The following is a 21399-nucleotide window of genomic DNA, read 5'->3' on the forward strand; positions in this document are numbered from 1 at the left end:
AAAGGTGCCGTTTGATATCTGGGGCTAAGTTAACGTGACTTGTCATGGCATCAAGCCAATCTACGCCAATGTATGCAGCACTGATTGGCCTTAATATGTGTTGTTATCAACAGATATTGTTATTCACCTCAAGAGAATGTATGTTCAAGTTCAAAGCAATGTTGCTCCTGGTTTTAACATTTCAACCTGCTTGTGGAACTTTGCTGCACATAATATCTGTGCTAGTAAATGAACTGACCACCACACGTGCAGTAAATCCAGGCCTTGTCATGAGATCTTCAACTCCCTACCTCCAGTGAAATTTCATTTGTAAAGTTAGGAACCACACAGCAGCACGGTGGCACGGTGGTTAGCACTGTTGCCGCACAGCAAGAAGGTCCTGAGTTCAATCCCACCATCAGGCCGGGGTCTTTCTGTGTCGAGTTTGCATGTTCTCCCCGTGTTTGCGTGGGTTCCCTCCGGGTACTCCGGCTTCCTCCCACCGTCCAAAGACATGCAGCTTGTGGGGATAGGTTAATTGATTAATCCAAATTGCCCATAGGTGTGAATGTGCAAGTGAATGTGAGTGTAAATGGTTGTCTGTCTCTGTGTGTTAGCCCTGCGACAGACTGGCGACCTGTCCAGGGTGTACCCTGCCTCTCGCCCTATGACAGCTGGGACAGGCTCCAGCACCCCCTGCGACCCTGAAAAGGATAAGTGGAAGCGAATGGATGGATGGAAGTTAGGAACATTTTTTGACTGTAGGGTTTCTCTTCTGCTAAATGGACTGGTTTTATATAGTGTTTCTCTACCATACCTGAGGACTCAAAGGCTTTATACAATTTGCTTCATTCATCTCGTCACACCCATTAATACAAGCACCTTTTTCTGTGTAACTGCTTTCTGTGTAACATTCACACATTCATAGAGCACTTGTCTATATCTGGCATGCAGACTGGAGCAGCTAGGGATCGAACCACAAACCTTGTCATGAGATCTTAGTAGATGACCTGCTCAACCTTCTGATATGCAGCCACACCATCAATAGGATTGCTAGATTATTATTGCTACCTTGATAATATGAGTTAATCCATATAAAACTGTAAACGACCAGAAACATCAAAGGGAAGAGATAACAAATGCACTGAAAGAGGATAGGGAGAATACTAAAGCTACTTAAAAACACAGGCAAATTAGGGGAAGTGAATGCAGCTGGGGAAGAACAAAGGAGCAAGTAATCAGGGAAATGATACAAGGGGAAGTCAAACTGAACTCAAGGCACAAATAACTATCAAAATAAAGCAGAAAATAAAACATGGTAAGTAAAAAAGAATGTTTTTTTCCTGAAATGAATGAACTTAATACAGGAGAACTGATAAACTATGAATCACCAGAAGACATTCAAAATAAAAAAATATTACAGCATCAGTTAGAAACATAAGTGACAAGTTAATACTGGTCAGTATGCATCCACTATAGCATGTGCCTTGCAAAAGTTATGAATCTGAAAGTCGTAAGCAATTTTTGGGACCATAGAAAAGATGTTTTTGAGACTGAGATTGGAGATCATTGCTATTGTTCAGTCTTAGGACATATGTAGGATGATACTGCACTGTGCCAGAAGAAGAACCTAACCCTATCAGAGAAGAATTTCAAATATTCTTAAACAAGGCTCTGAATTTCAAAGTATCAAAAATGAGTTTATTAGAAAAAAATATTATCAAGAAAGAATCACAGCTAAAGAATGAACCTGGTATCAAAATGTAGTTAAAAAGGAGAACTTCATGTGATTTAACTTATTTTAATAAGTCAACTACCCACATGTTGTTATGATTCCTGCCACGTCCACCTCTCCAGTAGGGACGATGTAGGGTCATAAAATGGGACTGTGCATCAGAGAGCCAATGCTAAAAGACACGTCAAAGGTAAAGGTGGGGATGCAGGTGATATCTGACAAAACTGCATTTCTGAACTGAAATCAACAAATACCACAGAAACAGTTGCAAAAATAGTTTTGAAATATATTTGCATCAACATGGGCATGACCTCAAAGTGTCTGCTTGTACACATCAGAGACGATACTCATTTGAGTATCATCTTTTACACTTACCTCCCCAGTCACTCTAGTGCCTTATGAGAATTATGACAGGGTTGTCAGTCAGTGGGCATGGGTAACTTCTTCAGGATGATTATAACACTCCATTCTCTTCTTTTCATCACACACAACAGTCCCCCTGCAGCCATGTGACCCCACTTTAACCTCTTGTGTCTGCAGGTTTTCTTCTTCAGTAGTCGGTCTGAATTACAGCTAATCGTCTCTGACTGACCCCAGTCTGTCATTCTCTGATAGACCTTTGAAACAACTGCTGAGACAGTTTTTACCAGAAGACATTCAACTTACCAGAGAGGTCACATTATCTTCTTCTAAGAGTTACTGTCAAAGTTGAGAAGCTACAATAATCTAATGACTGCTTGATTTTTTTTCTCTCTTTGGAAAAATCACTTGAACAATTAATTTGTCATTTAAGTAGTTGCCAATTAATTTACTGTCAGGCAACTATTTGACGAATAAGTTAATTATGTTAGCTTTGCTGCTCGGGTGTCTGTGTGGGCGAGTGTGTTTAAAAACAGGGATGTATGCTTCATTTGCATGGACCGATGCAGACAAATCACTAAATTTTAATGTCAGGCATAACCTTGGAGGCCCTCACAACTTTGCATATTTTAAAATTATTTGAGAGAACAGTGTGACCTTGTCTGGACTTTGTCCATATTGAGGCTCTTGAAACTTTGTGATATGATTTGATGACTTTTATGCTGTCTTTGATGAAATATTACAATTATAAATATTGAGTCCATATCCAACCTGCCTGTTGACTTTAAGTGAAGCCAGCAGGTTTCTAGTTTTCTTGTGCAGCACAGAAAACAGAATGACAAGTCTCCTCTTGGGCCTAATGCACGTCAGCTCAGAAAACATGGCTGTGAAAGATGTCAAGGCAGTTACTATTGGCATTACAGGTGTAATCTCTCCGGACAGCATGTCCAGGGCAGGATTTTTTTTCCTTTTTATCATAGAAGCAGCAGGTAACGTTTCCTGAGCGAAAACAATTGTTAGGCTTTGCTTGTAATTGTTGCGGAGAAAATTATTTTAGTAAATCATACACTTTTTATTCACTTCAGAACATATTTTATCCTTATAATTGTTTAATTTGCACCCTGTAATTTTAACTGAATGTTTGCCATTTAAATTTAATGTCCACTAATGAAGAGTACAAGCAAGAGTTTCCAGAACATCTGCGTTTGTCCACTGTGTCAGCCGATCATTTGGAAAGGCACAGACATATAGAAGTTTTAAATGTGAGAGAAAGACTTCTTAGCTAATGTCAACAGCAGCACAGATTTGTATTACTGAAAACTTGACAATCTAAATGTATTTTTCCTGGAACTTCTGTAAGCTGTATTAACCATTAGTAGTCAGAGTATCCAGGAGAACAGTGGGATGCATGTAGTAGTGCTATTTATTAAGTTAATTAAGGGAAAGTGTTCAGTCGGGTTCAAGTATTTGCTCTGTCTGGGTCACTCAAGAACATTCACAGAGTGGTCCAGAACCCACTCCTTTATTATCTTGGCTGTGTGTTTAGAGTTGTTGACTTGTTGGTAGATGGTCTACAGACAGTAACTTGGTCTCCATGGCTTGGTTTGTCCTCTGACATGCACTGTCAACTATGAGACTTTACATTGCCCGGTGTCCTATATGATATATAAGTGCCTATCCAAGTCATGTCCAGTCAACTGAATATACTACAGGTGGAATTCCAGTAAAGTTGTAAAAACATCTGACAGATGATCAGTGGAAACGGGTATTGTGTGAAGAATTTTGAGGTCGGAAAAAAAATGAGTTTAATCCATTACAAGAAAAAGACTGTAAGGTGACAAAATGTGGATCCAAAGTGACCAAACAATCAAAAGATTAATACATCAAGGTTTATTCACTAAGAGTATTAGCTTGCATTGCTATTTGTTTTCACACTGACAATAGTGTTTGGATGTGTGTTCCACCTCGCTGCATTAAACACTCTACATTTCAGAATGTGTGAAGACCTCATCATGCACAACCAGCCGAGTATCTGCAGATTGCAATCTACCATTATTTTTTGAGTTATTCACATTTAATGCCAGTTATGTCTCGTTTCAACTTTGTGCTAAAAATAATTTTTGTAACATTGTTTGACATTGTATTTTCATGCTCTACCATCCATGAGTTGCCTTCAGGCCTGCCTTTGCTCTGTGTCCTGCAGAAACCAAGGATGGATCTGGCTGACACTTACACTGGTTTTGTACGACAGAACCAGGACATTCTGCGCCGTGGTCTCAGTGATGAGCTCTACATTGAGACCGTATTTGACGTAAGTGCAAGTACTGTTTCCAGTTTGCCTGAAATTATGTTCATATTCCTACTTTATTGTTATACATAACTTTCTTTGTTAATCTGTAATTCTGTGTGCAAAAGCCTAAAATAGCAAATTGGTCACGTAAGTACATGTAAAGAAATTCTTTTAAAAATTAGTTTTATTGTTGTGGTTTTTTGTTAGTTTTTCTTTCTTTTCTTTTTTTTTTTACCAGGATCAGACAAATCCCCTTATTTTTTCTTCATTTAAAATCTAAATGCTCTGCTAAAAGAGTATGCTAAATGATGCAACAGTCATAGATCTATTTGCATGTGATGTAAAAAGTATGTAAAAACATTCAAACTATAAATGTAAGTTAATCACTGCCTTTCTGTCTTGGGGACACAGTAAGTTAGGTCTAACATTCTCCTCACTATTTCACAGCCAACAGTTGCAGGAACGCTAACGCTTCAAGCAAATCAGCAATATGAAAGTGCATTTGTTCTCAATCAAAAAAACACCACTCCAAGCCAACTTGACATTTACAAATTTGCTTAAATTGCATATATAGCACAAAATCATCCTGAAAGCAATTTCTACAAATTTTACATTGTAAGGTCAATATCCAATAATATTCTCAAAAATTGAGCCCATTCCCTTTTGGCAAGCACTTTGTCAGGTTTTAAGGTTTTAAAGGCTTTGTGTGCCATTCAGCTCTTTGCACATATGTTTCTGTTTCATGTCTCTGTCTCTGTTCTTTGAGCACATGCTTTACCTCGACTGTTTTGCCTGTCTCTTAACTTTCTGTAGATTTATAAAGAAAAACAGGGTCAAGAGTGATGAATTTGTATCTAAAAAAATATTTTTTTTTTATTTCTTTCAACAATTTCACTTGTGGGATCAATAAAGTATCTATCTTTCTATCAGCAAGAAATGCTTTTATTCTCTGTTCAGCTGTCACTAAATTGCTGATTTGAATCTACTCTCAGACTTTGTTTATAGAATCAGTTGTTTAATTCCTTTATGCACCTACAATTGTGGAGCTAGACAATTTTTTATATAGGTGGAGTACTTTTTTTCTCCATGGCAAATTGCAGAAGGCCGAATAATACATTTTTCAAGTCAGTACTTTTGGAAATAAAACCTTATCCTCTTAAGTGTAGAAATTTTTGATGTAACATTTCCACTGGTTAAAAAATGTAGAACTGTTTCTACTTTTTTCTCTTTTTATTGTTGACAAAGCTCAGAGATGGAGAGCCAGAGGGAAAATATTTTATGGAAACGGCAGCAGGATGTATTTCCAGTTCTATTTGTAAATGAAGAGTCTCCTAACACACTCCATAATTGGTTGTATGAAATGTACAAAAAAGACAGAATTTTAATCTTTGGCACCCGGGGCCCCCTTGGGCCACCGCGTGTTTCTATATGGCGCCACTTACCTGATTAATTTCTTTCATTAACATGAATACTGGGAAATGGTTCCTGCTTCCAGTATCTCCAGCTTGTTTCGGTCTGTTGTTGTTCCTGTGGGTGTGATGTTCATGTTCACCCAGTCTCACACCAGTGGACGTAAAGCTGCTTTCAGGAGCTGTGTTGTGCTCTGATGGTTAAACCTTCTTCAAAATCAGTGTTGTGGTCAAGAATTCAGAATTGAACTTCAAAACCTGCAAACAGTTGATACTCTGCTCTACCACCCGTGGCACACAGAAGTGCTCGCTTAATCACCAGTACCACCGAGAAAACATCTTATTCGTTCCAAGTTCTGTCAGGATCCAAACAGAGTGTCCCAGAAAAATGAGGCAGCTTTGTGTACATGTCATTGTGGTTTGCAGGTACACAGTAAGTAAAACTGGATTCCTCAAGCTCAGTAACAGGCAGCATAAGCTAATCATTTCAGTTTGTTTGATAAAGATGCACATAAGTCTGCAGCAACGTACAGGCTTAGAATTAAACCCTTAGCTTTCAGAAAAAAACTTTTATATTTTGATATTTGTTCTCTGATACTCTTTGACTATGTGTACCATTTATGACACGTTTATTATAATAACAATTTTTCCCCTGGTGATATAAAATTAACATGTGATGTATTTCATTTTACCAGTGGCAGGAGCTGCAACTTTCAAATTCTTTGAGCAAAAAACATGTGCATTAATGTATCCTCAATGTAAATTTGGCTAGTTCCAAAAAGGAAGAAAAAGTGTATGTATGTATACATGCATGCACGCATATATATATACATACACACACACACACGTAAGCAAAACAGGCCCCAGTACCGAGCCTTGTGAGGCAATGTAATAAATGTGTTACTTCTGATTTTCTAAATGTAAATGCATCTTTGTAGAGAAAAAAATGGAAAGCAGTTTTTGTTTGTTTGTTTGTTTTAAATAATGCCTCACTAACCTGACTGTGACTAAACAGGAACGTACTCATTAGAATTACTTGTAACTGCTGTGAATCCAATTTGACCACTAATTCTGTGGTTCTCAAAACATTTTATGCTCATCTTTCAAGTCAGTTTGTGGTTGATATTTTCTGTGCTTTATGTGACATACTTTCAGCTTTTTTAATATTTTTGTTATGTAAAATGTTTAATTACAGACAAAAAATGGATTTAATATGTACACATAAAGACATGCAAACCAAAAACTGAAAATAATTTTGAATAGTATCTGATCTGTTCATAGGAATCTTATATATACACAGTAAATGCTTATAAAAGCTCTACAAACAGAGCTCACAGTCAGGTGTTTGCACACACTGATTCTCCTCTTTCGAAGCAGCAGCAGGTTGCTTAGTTCCGAAAACACTGACTGCTTCTGTTGACCTGTTTATCACTTAGAAAACATCAAGAGCTTTTGGCTTGCTCTGCTGGAGCCAAAAACACTTTCACATACCCAGCTATCCATCCGCCTAATCATCCCTCTATCCCACGCTGTCCGTTTTCATAACCTACCGCCCCCACTTGGATTTAGATTTTTAAGAATATTTTAGCAGAAAGTTGTCAAACACGCCTCAGCTCGCCATCATTAGTTAACGCGGCAACTCAGACATGGCGGTTCAGACCTTCATACACATTAGCGGCACGAAGCTGAGCGATGGATTTCTGCCACCCACCGCCTCCTCCGAGAGTTCAGAGTGTTGTGACTGAGGCTCGATCTGCACTGGACTGAATTTTGTGTGTGTGTGCGCGTTCGTGTTTGAAAAAGGGAGGTCGAGGAGAGTAAGTCTAATAGAGCTCAGAAGCACCCAGTCATGCGCCAAGAAGGAGGTGACAGCGGGGCCTTGAGGTTTCTCCACTCAGCCCTTCAACATGTATCTCACATACACACACATATATGTGCGCACATACATTTTGTGTGTAAACAAAGAACCAAATCCTTTGTTCGACAGCAGCATTAGACCTCCTGCCAGCAGCAATATGGGTATGCGGTTTCCTTGTTTATATAGATCTTTGTGAGTCAAAGGCAAATTCATTTACATTTGCCACACCTTTTAAACAAAAGCTTTGTCAACACCGATGGATTTAAAGAAGAGGAAGAAAAAGGCTATGAAAGCAAAGAACACCAAAATGAAAAGATGGGGAATCAACATGAACTGTAAACACACTTAAGAGGTTTTTTTCCCTTTTGCTTGTGCATGCAAACATCTGTCTGTTTGTGTACAAGTGCTCATCAGGAAGCATCTGTGTGCATCACACACACACACACACACACACACACACAGTTCTCTGTTCTCGACTTTAGGAGGGAACAACTGACAAACCAAGGACAAACCTGGATACAGTTAAAGAAATATTTATCTCAAAACAGGTTTAATTCAACCTCAGATTTATCCTTCAAAACAAAATAAGATGTTTTAGATTCTTTCTTTTCCCCTTATTTCTGATATTAGTTTCAGTTCAGAAAGAAAACAAAATATTAGATCATTTAATTCTTCGCATGTAAGAAAACATAACATATATTTGTTAAGGAAAAAAGCAGATCTCAACAATTGAAACAAAAAATAGACCCAGAAATAAAACATCTCTAGCATTTTATATACAGGAGTATACAACTTTATAACCGAGGAACATTTATTGTGTAAAAGCGTGAATATATCTCAAATGTTCAAATCGTTTCAGCACCAGAGAAGCATACCCCCATTTCTTCACATAATTTTTACAAGACCAATGCATACCTACTCGTTCCCCCATCCTTCCTGTGCTTATTCCCTCCATCTGTTTTCACTCTTATCCTCTAATCATCTCAATTAAGGACCTTCTTCATTCTCAATTTCCATGATGGTTAGTGCGGTTCGCAAGGAAACCAGCAGGCAGCTGATTACTCACTCTGGAAACTCGCCTCCCAGACACTCAAATATACGTTTCCTTGAATGGAGGAGGAGCAGAAAATCAGAGGGTGTCATGCAGTAATTTGAACATCCTCAAGCATTTGTTAATAACGAGTACAAGACTGATTAGGACACTATGTGAACTGCAGCAGTAAAAAAAGATTGTGAAGGAAAAGGAGGAAGAGAAAATAATAGAGGGATAGAGGATGTGTAAAAAGCATGACAGCAAATTTTAGGAATCACATAGAAACTGTCAGACGGCATAAGGACACAAGCAGACGCACAGAAATGAGGTGATGCAAACTAAACTGAAGAATGATGTGCTACAATTTAGGTTAAAAAACACATGCTTGCAACATTTTTTTAAATTTAATTAGTCTAGAATAATAGAGGAAAAAACCACCGTAAATAGTCGGAGCTGTAGAGAATAAGCCAACATGAATTGCAAATACATTCCAGCATTTAGATTTGAGGCAAAGCAGCCACACATCAGTGGTGTGCAGATGGGTGTTAACATGTTAGCAGTCACCAGCAGCACGCGGTGACTTTTACAGAAAGGCAGTCAGCACATATAAAACTGTATTTTTGGAAAATTGTGCATAAAGTAAAATTAATTCAATTAATTTAACATAAATAAATGTTTAAGGTCGATTTTGGTTTAAATACTTTATTTCTGTTTAATGTTCAGCATCATATTCTATAAATCACATGTTTGTACCACAAATCTATGAAAAAAATCTGATGTTCACAAGCTCAGAAACACGGGCCTTTTTATGTATTATATTGTATATTAGTAATAAAAAATCAGCTGAATTAAAAGGCTTGAGCAGTTTGTGACATAGTTAACTATTAATATCTACAGGGAGAATTATGAATGAAAAATCCATCTCCTCATGCTAATTTGTGTCCATGGGGTCTCCTTTGTCAGAAGTTTGATTCTAATTATTAACTCGATGCTGTAAAATCGGGGTACAGTCGGTCATGACAGCTTTGATGGCAGCAGCAGTCACGGAAAAACTTGCCTCTGTTTGGGAAGCGCAGATACAGTAGTGATTCTGAGAGGAGGCCCACAGTTTATTTTCCAAAACCAGGACTGACTGTTTCAAACTGACAGCAAAAAATGTTTTGCAGTAAACTGGACTAATCAACAGAAGAACCTCAGGCACCGTTGCACTTTTCTGGTAAGTTAAATGTGTTTTTGGAAACTAATCATTAATTAATGTGCTACAGCTAACTAGCTGAGACCGTTGTCGGCTGTTGGGGAAAGCCGTGTTCAGTTATTGAATTTGTGCAAACAGTTGCATGTTTCTCTCTCCACATCTGTAAGAACAGTGACACCAGATTTGTTTTTTAAGTGTGGATTCAGCAACTTGTTATTAATGGTGGATTTAATGCAGTTTTAACAGAAGATGAATTACTGAGAGAATTTAAAATATTCTCATTGCATTCAGCAATTCAGCCTGTAATATCAGTTCTTGCTGATATCCCAGTTTGTCAAAAACTGGTCAAAAACACAGCTGATGTCTACAAAATAAAAGAAACAGGATTGTATGGGCTCAAATTGTGGTCATAAATATTTTGTATTTGTAAATCAGAATGCGCAGTTGTGAACTGAGTTTTGTAACGTAAACCAAAATATCAGAAAAATCTATGCTCAGTAAAGCACCCCTCCAACAGCCAAACCCATGTGTTCTCTGATTGGATTGTTAAATTTGTGATTGACATGACATTGACCAATCAGCTGAAAGGAAGAAAAATTGGGTCAAAATTCATACTTGTGAGTTCAAACTCACACACAGCCAGGGAACTTGAGCGCAGACTTTCACACGTAGTTTTTGCTTTATATCTGTAACCAGACCTTAACAAAAAAAAGGTGTCTTGTCTAAATATTTTTTTACAAACACAAATCTTTTTTACACACACACAAATTCTCATCTATAGATGCACAAACATAAAATTTTCAGGTATTTTTGTTTACAAGGTTACAAAACTCACACAACTCTCACAGCAACGTATTTGATTTACAACTACAAAATATTTATGACCACAATTTGAGCCCATACGATTGAAATAACCAAACCTAACATTTATGTGCTAATGCCAAATGGTAGCATTTGGCATGTTAAGTCCAAATTTGTTAAATTTTTCCATTAATGAAATTTTTAGCACTGACTCTTTGCATTTATCTATGTATTTGATACTGAGTTTGTTTTAAGTACTCTGGTTAAAACGCGATCTGAATTATTCTTATTGAGGTTCTAATTTGAGTTCACCAAGTTACATGTGCAGTACTCTGCACAGCTTACTTCCTTTGACAGAAATAATATGAAGCATTAATGTATGTTGCCCAGTGCTGAGGCAGCTGATCAGAACACCGCTGATGATGCCTCCTTATGTTATGTTTGTGTTCCTGCAGCAGCACGACCGAAACTGACTGGAAACCTGCGACATCATCTTTGTCGATCTCAATTTAAAAAGTACCAGCGAGTCAAAGGTAAAATATTTTATTGTAAATATTTAGAGTTTAGAGTTGACAGTTTGTGATTATTCATTTCTCTTTGTGATTACAGGACTTGCACACTTGGATTCAGACCTCTACCCCACCTTGTGACAACAGAGAAATCATCCTATATTCCCACTCTTAATGCTGCATACGTATTTAATATTAGAGTAAATTTTAAATTGATCCAAAATTAAATGATGAAAAAGTATAAAGACTAAATTACCTTATTGTGCAATGTGACTTGAAAGACAGACATCCATGTAACTATAAAGAAGCATAAAAAGTAACTCAGTTTGGTGTTTAGGAAAGCTGCTCATCTCAGACCTGCACAGCTTCTGTACTGGAGTCGCCAAATTACAAGGCAACTATTGTTGTAATTAGGCGCTGTCTAAGTAAAATTGAACTGAATGTAGTAAGCTGCATGAAGAGGGCACGACATTTTCTCTGACAGCATTAAACAAAACCTGATTAAAGATAAAAGGTCTTCAATTGTATTTTCAACTGAAAACTTTAATCTGTAATTCTTTCATTCTGTGTTTTGCTAATAGTGTAATATTTCCCATAAGTTTATGAGTCTTATGTTAAAATCTAAAAATGACAACATTTAATTTCTAGATAATTCTGATATTTGCAGTAACTCTGGGCCTCAGTGTAAGCGTGCAGCTGATTTCATCTGTCCAAAATATGATAACAAAAACTAAGGAGTGCTGAATCATTCAAACATATAGACTAGGAGTGTAACACAGGTGTGTAGCATCGCTAACTAGCTAGCAACAAGCCTGTAGCAAAGTGTGTATGCTTTTTATCTAACTTTCGGCCCTCTCTCAATGGTGAGACCAAAAAAATCACTAATAGAAGGAAACACAAATGGTGTCTGGCACTCAATCATTTGCTTGAGCTGCCAGTTAAGGTGGTTGAGACATCCACGACATGTTGCCTCCTGGGGACCCCCAGGAGGCAACATAGTTATCGATGAAGTGGCTCAGGGATGGAGGAGAACCCTAGGCAGGCCCTAGACCTGCTGGAGAAACCTCGGTTACCTCAGTAATGCCTTGGGTACCCCCTTGGAAGAGCTGGAGCTGGCTGTTGGAGGGTCGGCGGTCTGAGCATCTTTGCTTAGCTTGCTACCCACATGACCATTCTTCCAGAAGCGCTTGTAAGGTCAGAAAGTGATATTGCACAAAAAGGCCTGACTGTGCTCTAATTTATCCCAAAGGTATTGTCCAAAAGTAGTGTTCAGGCCAGTCAAGTTTTCGCATGTTAAACTCACTCATCCATGGTCTTTACAACATTGTTTTGTGAACTGGTGCGCAGTCATGTTAGAACAGATGGAGGCCATCCAAACTATTCCCACAAAGTTGGAAATGCGAAATTGTCAAAAAGTTCTTGGTTTGCTGAATCCTTAAGAGTTCATTTCACTGGAACTAAAGTGCCGAGCCTGACTCCGGATTATTAGTTACTTCAAAAACTTCACAAGTTTTAAATTTGCAGCCAATCGCAGAGCCAGCCTTCCTTCATTCAGTCTGTTGGTGTCACCAGCACCAATGCTGCTCCCCAAGAAAAACCATCATCATCTAGTCCAACAGTAATGAATACAGCAGTGCAAAATTTAGTTCTCATTTGATCTGCTTAGTTATTTTTAAAAATTATTAAAAGATAAATTATTTTAAAAATAACTATTTAAAGATAAGGTCTCCCATCTTCTTGTGGTAAATCGATTGGTTCTCGTATAGTGCTTTTCTACTCCACTGCAGCACAATTTGGCAAGCTCATTTTTGCAATGTAAAATTCTTGATTAAATAAGAAGTTAATTTTTTTTAAAAAGCATATAATTTTTCACCGTTTGATTACTTCCCAGATGAAAAGATAAGACTTTTAAAGAGAGAAAATGCTTTAATGCAGCCTGGGCAGAAAAATAATCAAATCAGGAACGGTGACTGAACTTAAACCCTCATTTTTAAGTTTGTATTTTGTTGCATTTTCTCGAGGCTAAGCTACTTAGACTGATTGAAAAACTTATTACTTTGGTATAATTGGGAGCCAGGGATGTAGGAGGTTACAGGTTGCTTTCACAATAGAATGAATCAAATATTTGCATGACAGCTGAGTAATCATGGATGTGTTTTGGCTTTTGTCAAGTGTGTGAAAAACCTTTGGACTGTTTTTCTCTCTTAAATGGGAAGGTAATTACAGTCCTTGCCATTGTACAGAATTAAGTCAGCGGTGATCTCTCAGAGCAGATCTGAATATACGGGTCATTACTGTGTCAGAGCAATTTCCGCAAGTATTCTTGTAAGACTGGTAACTGAATAAAGCCACCCAGTGTGTGCATTTTACCAGCAGCATTTTGAATGTTGCTGTAAGTGAGGATTGCTCTTTAGGTGAGAAAAGGTGTGTTTGATTTTCCTGCAGCTGTGGCTTGTTGGTGGAAGGTGTGAAGGAAGATCATTTAATGAACATTACAAAGAAGGAACCTGATTTTTTTCCAACTCTTTGAAGTTCAAAGCAGAGCCCTGAACTCTATCCTTGTATTCAGGACTTCACCGGTAAATTGGTGCCTTTGAATAAATAAATGTTTTACCCTCTTTGAGTTTTGCACTTTTGTTAGCACATGTCCTTTGACCTTACATTGTAGTGTTGTCAGCTGAATTAAAGCAAGGCATTTTAGATCTGTCACCAAGCAAACGGCTAACTTGTAAACTAATCTGAAGGTGAACACACAGGTATGAAAACCATAAACTGTTCTTGTTCAGAGTATCTGTAGCTAAATTAACATAGTATAGTTTTTATTAGTGTCTTTTCAGGGGTATGGCTGAAACTGAAAAGAAAAATGTTTAAAGATGCTCCTCAGAGTATTTTCTTGGCCTTGTTGACTTCAAAAACAGACTTGAAAAAGCTTTCTCCAGGAATGTGCTCTAGCAGTCAAAGGTCACTTTATACATACTACAAAATCCAGTACACAGATCTTTACATGGTTTATTCATTTTAATGCTACAAAGTCATGTACGTTTGCAATGTTTGCAGTGACTTTGTAAAATGTTGCATGTTTTATAAAGTCCTGTGCGTGTTTGTACATTGACCTACAAAAAATACAATGAATTACAATAGTTCAATTGTGAAGAAACAAAGGCATGAATAATCATTTCTAATTCCGATTCAGTAGAAAGGAGGTGAGAGAGCCTGGAGGTGCCTGAGATGGAGGTATTCTCTGGAGAGAAGAGGAATGAAAATCAGTAGGACCAAGGCAGAATACATGTGTATGAATAAAAAGGAGACAGTTGGACAGGTGAACATGCAAAGAGTCGATATAGTGAAGGCAGATGAGTTTAAACATTTGGGGTCAACCTTCCAAAGCAAGGGGCAGTACACAAGAGAGATGAAGAGGAGATTCCAGGCAGGGTGGAGCAGGTGGAGACTTACAAGATGGTAGTGAGACCTGCTATGATCTGTGGTTTGAAAATGGTGGTGACACTAACAAAAAGCTAGGAGACAGAGCTGGAGGTGGTAGAGCTGAAAATGTCAAGGTTTTCCTTGGAAGTGGTAGGAATAGAAGAGATTAGAAATGAATACATCAGAAGAACAGCCTGAGGTTGAGCAAAATTAGAAAGGTAAGGCTGAGATGGTTTGGACATTTGCAGAAAAGGGATGATGGATATATTGAACAAAGGATGCTAAATATGGAGCTGCCAAGCAGGAGATGGAGAAGAAGAAAACCACACAGAAGATTCATGGTTGTAGTGAATGATATGAAGAGGACTAGTGTGACAGAGCAGGATACTAGTGATAGGGTGAAATGGAGTCACCCCTATCAAGTCAGGCAATAACACTGAGGTAATCATCTGATCTCAACCTAATATAGTATGTGTTTTGGTTGTTAAATACAAAAACTGGTGTTGTTCATCAGGTCTGGACTTCATGCACTCATAGAATGCAAACGATTTTGATCCAATTTATTTAAAATTGTTCAATTACTTTTGAATCTCTGACGATCAGCACTTTGTAGAAAAATGGCTGTAATTTCTAAATACTCAGTTCAATGCTTATGTTAGCCCCCTTGAAACAAAGCATTTCTGCATTTCAAAAACATCCTGATTGATTGATTTAAAATCTACTTTTGTCATTGTCCGGTGTTTAAGCACCCAAACTGATAAATATTTAGAACTGATAGTTTGGGCATTCAACTTATCCCTAGCTATTGTTTTCTCTTCTCATTATTATCTTTGTCCTGTTTGGTTTGTTTCTGTTTCTTACAGCAATGGTACACTGACTCCATGAAGGCGATATGTGTTTGGCTCACTGATAGACTGGACCTGCAGCTGCACATGTACCAGCTGAAAACACTCATCAACATTGTTAAGGTAAATAAACGTGAAGTATGTAAGAGAGACCAAGCCTAACCATTTGAGAGACAAAGATGTCCATTTTTCCAAAAGGGATTGTTTGTCATTCAAAATGACCTATTGCGTTCAGCTACCACATTTTAAGCCATCTTTTCTTTAATGTTTAAAGAAATTGGAGTGAATCACCCGAGACTGGCTCCATTCAATTAAAGGAACATCTTATAATCTGGCTTATTTGTGCAAAAACAGTCAGATCTGACAAAAAGGGAAAGGAAGAAATAATAAAGACAACTCGAGCCGCATTGACGTGTCCTTGAAAGTAGCAGTGTGAAGAGGCGGGGAGACGTGAAGGAAAAGAAATGCTCAACTGTGGGCTGTTGCTGCTTCCAGCTCTCTTTGTCTTTTCATTGGTTGCTAATATACAGAGCTTAACTTGAAAGCAATGAGACAACGAATTATAATAGCCCTCATGTAAGGTGCAAACATTTTTCCTTGCATGCTATCGTCTGTCGCCCTGGTATGGCACATAAAAGACTGCACGTCCTTGGGCCTCAGTCTTCCTGCTTTTGTCCTTTCGAACAGTGAATGGCACACACCTTATCCTGCTTAATACATTCCAGAGATGGTTTCTGTATTTTTTTTTCTATTCCTTCTCTTTTTATCTTCCTCTCACCTCAACAGAAGACCTATCATGACTTCAGGTTGCAGGGAGTCCAGGACAGCACACTGAACATCAAAAGCTATGAAACCATCTACAACAGGCTGACGATGGAGGAGGCTACTGTGGCTGTCAAGGCAGGTGATGGCCTACGGGGCATCAGCATGAGAGACAGTGATGTAGAGGATGACTAAACACACATCTGCACACAACCGGTTACTGCTTGATTATCATCCTCTCTAACGGACATTCGATTGCAGTCTGTGACACACTACTACACTTCACTAAGTAGTTCACACAAACCTGAAAGAATAGTTAACAGATTTTTTTCTTGTACTGTGGCTGAAATATTGCTGTGGTGTTTCAACAAGGACAAGTTATCAATTAGCACTAGATTGCATTGGCCAGAGAGATGCTCTATTCTGCTGTAGTTGTTTTGCTAACAGCTCATCAACAACTGTTGACACTCTTGGCATTCAGAAACCTCTAAGTTTTGCTTTTACATCTCCATGGTATTTTCTCCACTGTTTCAGTTCTTGTCTGATTTACAATTATATACAATTTATTTCTATAACATAGTGATGCACAACATGTGCACATATGTTAGAATTCTTGAAATCAGTAAATAAAAAGACATAAATCTAAAGTAAATGTAGTGAGATGCAGTATGTTTTTTCTGAAATGTAATAGGGTACAAAAGGGGTCAAATGGGTCAGAAATTGGACTCAGAGTAGATGTACAAATAGACTCAAGGTCAGCTGGAGTTTTCAATGGTGGTTTGAGGGAAAGTATCTCAAAATATGTAATCCTTTTGAGTCACACCAAGTGATAAAGTACAAAACTTTCTATATTAATAATGTGCAAATTTGGCATATGGAGGGGAGGGCTAAACACAAAAAATACCTAATGACAGCTTATCATTTCCTTATAGCTAAAAATTGGTTACTGATTCCCCCGTTTCCACTACATAGCCAAGTTCGAAACTATGGAGCTTTTTAGCCACTACTGATAAACCATCCTGGTAGGTATAGTTCACTGCAGGTAGCTGTACTATATAGTGTTTATATGTAATATAGAGTTTACACACATTCACACAAATATGCAATATGAGATGCTGTGAGTGTTTTCCAGTCCACCTCATGATAGAGCTAACAACACAATAACCAGTCGTAGCAAAGGAGGTGAGTCAGTCTGGCAACAGCCCAAGTTATGTTAACAATATTTAGTTGTTATGGGTGTATTATTTCTATTCTACTCTACATAGTCTTACTTCATTATAGGGGTGACTGTAGGCAAGGAGGTACAGTCACCCAATTGGAGGTATGGTGGTTCCATCCCTGGCTGCTCTAGTCTACATGCCAAAGTATCCTTGGGCAAGATACTCAACCCCAAGTTGCTCTCCGATTTTGGTCATCAGAGTATGAATGTGTGTGAATGATAGACAGAACGCACTAATGCATTAGATGTGACTATTCAGTGCTTCCCAGATTCTCTGCTGTTTGATTTATGGACATACAGCCATACTCTGGTGCAACTTTGTATAGTAAAGCTTAGCAATTGGAGGCGCTTTCTATTATGTCTTTGCTCACAGCTGTAGCCTAATGTTGGAAATGCCCTGTACCCCAGATTAAAACAAAATGTTTGCTAGTTATTTATTTCCTTCAGCCATGTGCTGCATTATACAGTACAACCTATAATGATTCTACTCACATGTAAAAATTGCTAAGCTAATAGCTAATTTCTCCCTTCATGGTAAGTGAATGGACACATTCAACTGGTATTGAAGTAATGCATTTTTAGGGGTGTGGCTACATGTAGATGCTGACAAAGGCACCTGTAGCTCGTCTTTGCTTAGGTTTCACATCAGCAAATTTAAGTTACTGATGTCTTGATGCATCATCCAGGTAAGGAAAACCCCAAAAGTTGTTTCTGTTCATCTGGACGTAGCATTTGTAGTTGAAGATTTCATCACTCATCTAAGTGACTTCTTCAGTCTCAGCTGAATGCAGGTTTCCCCAACCTTATAAACAGTACACTTGGATAATGACTGAAACTGATCGGTGGATGTTGATCAATGGTTATGGCAATTTGTATATTAATGATCAAGAAACTGATTTCACAGCCCAGTTTTCGTCAGTAGTGTTAGTTTCAGTGGACCACTGAAATGACAATTGAACATTAACTCTCAAGTGATCAAGCTACTTAAGACTAAAATGATCAAATGGGGTCATTTCATCATTGCGAAGGTCAATTGTGTCCAAGTTTCAACCACCAGATGATCTTGCAGCATTTTGAGGTAGTCCTTCTTGTTCCATCCACTTTGTGCACCAGTGCCATTGTACCAGTACCACTGGCAGAAGAATAGCCCCAGAATAATGGCATGCTTCAATGCCATCATACTCTTTAGCCCCAGAGCATGCTTGACAGTTGATACAGTATATTTAGTTTTGAAAGCCTCACAGTTACTCCTCCAAGTATACCTGTTATCATTCATATCATTGTGGCCAAATAGTTCTATTTGTTTCGTCTGGCCATAAACCTTTCTCCAGAAGGCATTTGGGTTGTGCATGTGGGCAGCTGCGAATTTTAGCAAATTCCAACTGTATATTTAACATAGCTTTCCATTGTCCTTTCCACACCAATGAGCCAATTCCTGTTTAAAAAAACAAAACAATATCATACATAATAATTTCCATGCTTAAATGCTTATAAATTATGTTGTGCAATTTAAAATGTGATTTGTAGTCATCTTTCAAGAGCCGAGCTTCAATGTTTAAAGTTCATGTCAGAAGCTCTGCTACATATTGATTTCAGTGTATTCTTCAGATCAAATGTTTGCAATAATCTGCCAGTTAATTTAACCCTCTGATCATGTTTGTGTCTGTCCTAGTCCTGGGTCTTTTACCCAGCGGTTTGAATTTTAAGATATTTCGAGTTTTTCCTGTGAGCTCATGATTTGCTCTTTTGGATGTTGAGACCTAATTTATTTCATAGCTCTTCATCTCTGTATCTACACCGCGTTCCAAATTATTATGCAAATTGTGTTTAAGTGTCATAAAGATTACATAAGTTGTTTTTCAATTAAACCCATGGATGGAATTGTGTCTCAGGGCTGTTTGTATCACTGAAATCAATCTCGGACACCTATGATCATTAGTTTGCCAGGTGAGCCCAATTAAAGGAAAAACCACTAAAGAAGGATGTTCCACATTATTAAGCAGACCACCATTTTCAAGCAATATAGGAAGGAAAAATGATCTCTCTGCTGCTGAAAAGCGTGAAATAGTTGAATGCCTTGGACACGTAATGAAAACCTTAGATATTTCACAAAAACTTAAGCGAGATCACCATAATGTTAAGAGATTTGTGGCTGAGTCAGAGCACACATGGGTTCGTGCAGATAAAGGCACAATGATGAAGGTTTCTGCCAGACAAATACTTCAGATTAAGAGAGCAGCTGCTAAAAGGCCATTACAAAGCAGCAACGCACAAAGCACCCTTAACCTATGCTCACAAGCAGAAACGGCTGCAGTGGGATCAGAACTACATGAAGACTAATTTTCAAACAGTCTTGTTAACTGATGAGTGCAGCACAACCCTGGATGGTCCAGATGGATGCAGTGGTGGATGGTTGGTGGATGGTCACCATGTCCCAACAAGGCTGCGACGTCAGCAAGGAGGTGGTGGAGTCATTTTTTGAGCCGGAATCACGGGGAGAGAGCTGGTCGGCCCTGTAGGGTCCCTGAAGGTGTGAAAAGGACCTCTGCAAAGTATGTGGAGTTTCAGACTGACCATTTTCGTCCATGGTAGAAAGAGAAGAACTGTGCCTTTTGCAACACAACCGTCTTCATGCAAGACAATGCACCATCTCATGCTACAAGGAATACCTCTGCATCATTGGCTGCTATCAGCATAAAAGGAGAGGAACTCATGGTGTGGTCCCCATTCTTCCCTGACTTCAATCCTATTAAGAACCTTTGGAGCATCCTCAAGCAAAAAAATATGAGGGTGGGAGGCAGTTCACATCCAAACAGCAGCTCTGGGAGGATATTCTGACATCCTGCAAAGACATTCAAGTAGAAACTTTTCAAAAACTTACAAGTTCCATGGATGCAAGAATTGTAAAACTGCTATCAATTAAGGGGTCCTATGTTAATATGTAACTTGCCCTGTTAAGATGCTTTTGATTGAAATGGCTTTTGATTTCACTAAAATTGATCTACTAATGCTGCAAATTTGACAAATGACCATTTTCAATTCTCTACAACCTATAAAATGTTTTGACACTCTGTGTTCGTAATAATTTGGAACAGTGCATTTTAAGTTTTTTTTATTTTTGAAAAACATACTGTTTTCATTGGGAGGTTTGTTCAGTAACATTGGAATTATACTCTAATGGTTGATGACTCGAAAATTATGCTGACTGTCATTTGAATCGACTATTTAGGAAAATCAGAGAAAAATATCATTTGCATAATAATGTGGAACGCGGTGTAGTCCTTTCAGTATGATAGTGTTAATCATGTCTCCATGTTTATCTCTGTCGCTGTGTGAAGTTCACGTCTTAGTCTTATTTTGATAGTTCCTCGTCTTTTGCGTGTTGTGTTACGTTTTGCTTCCCCTTTTCTCATTAGTTATTCTGTTCACCTGTCTTGTTTTGCCCAGCTGTTGCCTCCCAAATTTTCTTGTGTGCAGTTGAGTCTTCGTTGTTTTGTCCTCCCTTACAATTTTTTTTTTTCCCCTCAATGATTTGTGTATTTGGTATTTGATTAATTGTTCCTGGTTTCCATCTTGTTTGTTTTGTAAGTTCTTAAGTAATAAAGTTGGTATATTTCTATTAAGTTTTGCTAAATTTTCCAGTTATTTTTAAATACATGAAATATCAAAATCTAAGTTACAAAAATAGACTGAATTGACACGTAAAATGTAAGATAACATGTAAAACCTGTAACTGTGAATAACCTTAGAGACTCCTGGGGACAATTTGTTTAATTCCTTTTTTTTTTTTTAATTTTCATGCTATTTTGGCTGTACTGAGTGAATGTAGCTAATATTTGCCAGAATATATAAATTTTTATTTTATTTAATAATTGTTTTGTCAGTTCTTTAAATTGACTTAAAATGGTTAAGCTACGCAAAAACTAAGCTAAGCCACCTTTTATCCTGTGGCCAAAAAATACTGAAAAATATTGTAAATAC

At 37.9% G+C, this 21399-nt stretch overlaps 1 protein-coding gene across 5 annotated transcripts in view; it reads left to right on the plus strand.

Moving 5' to 3' along the window:
* cadps2 (Ca++-dependent secretion activator 2) overlaps positions 1-16394 on the plus strand; it is a 142545-nt gene extending 126151 nt beyond the window's left edge. For all 5 annotated transcript variants that reach the window (XM_063480896.1, XM_063480897.1, XM_063480900.1 and 2 more), the window contains 3 exons: positions 4278-4385; positions 15456-15560; positions 16224-16394. In XM_063480896.1, the coding sequence (XP_063336966.1) occupies positions 4278-4385; positions 15456-15560; positions 16224-16394 (384 nt within the window). The remainder of the gene's footprint in view (positions 1-4277; positions 4386-15455; positions 15561-16223) is intronic.
* Positions 16395-21399: the final 5005 nt, after the last annotated feature.

This window comes from Pelmatolapia mariae, linkage group LG7, assembly GCF_036321145.2.
Source record: "Pelmatolapia mariae isolate MD_Pm_ZW linkage group LG7, Pm_UMD_F_2, whole genome shotgun sequence".
NCBI lineage: Eukaryota > Metazoa > Chordata > Actinopteri > Cichliformes > Cichlidae > Pelmatolapia > Pelmatolapia mariae.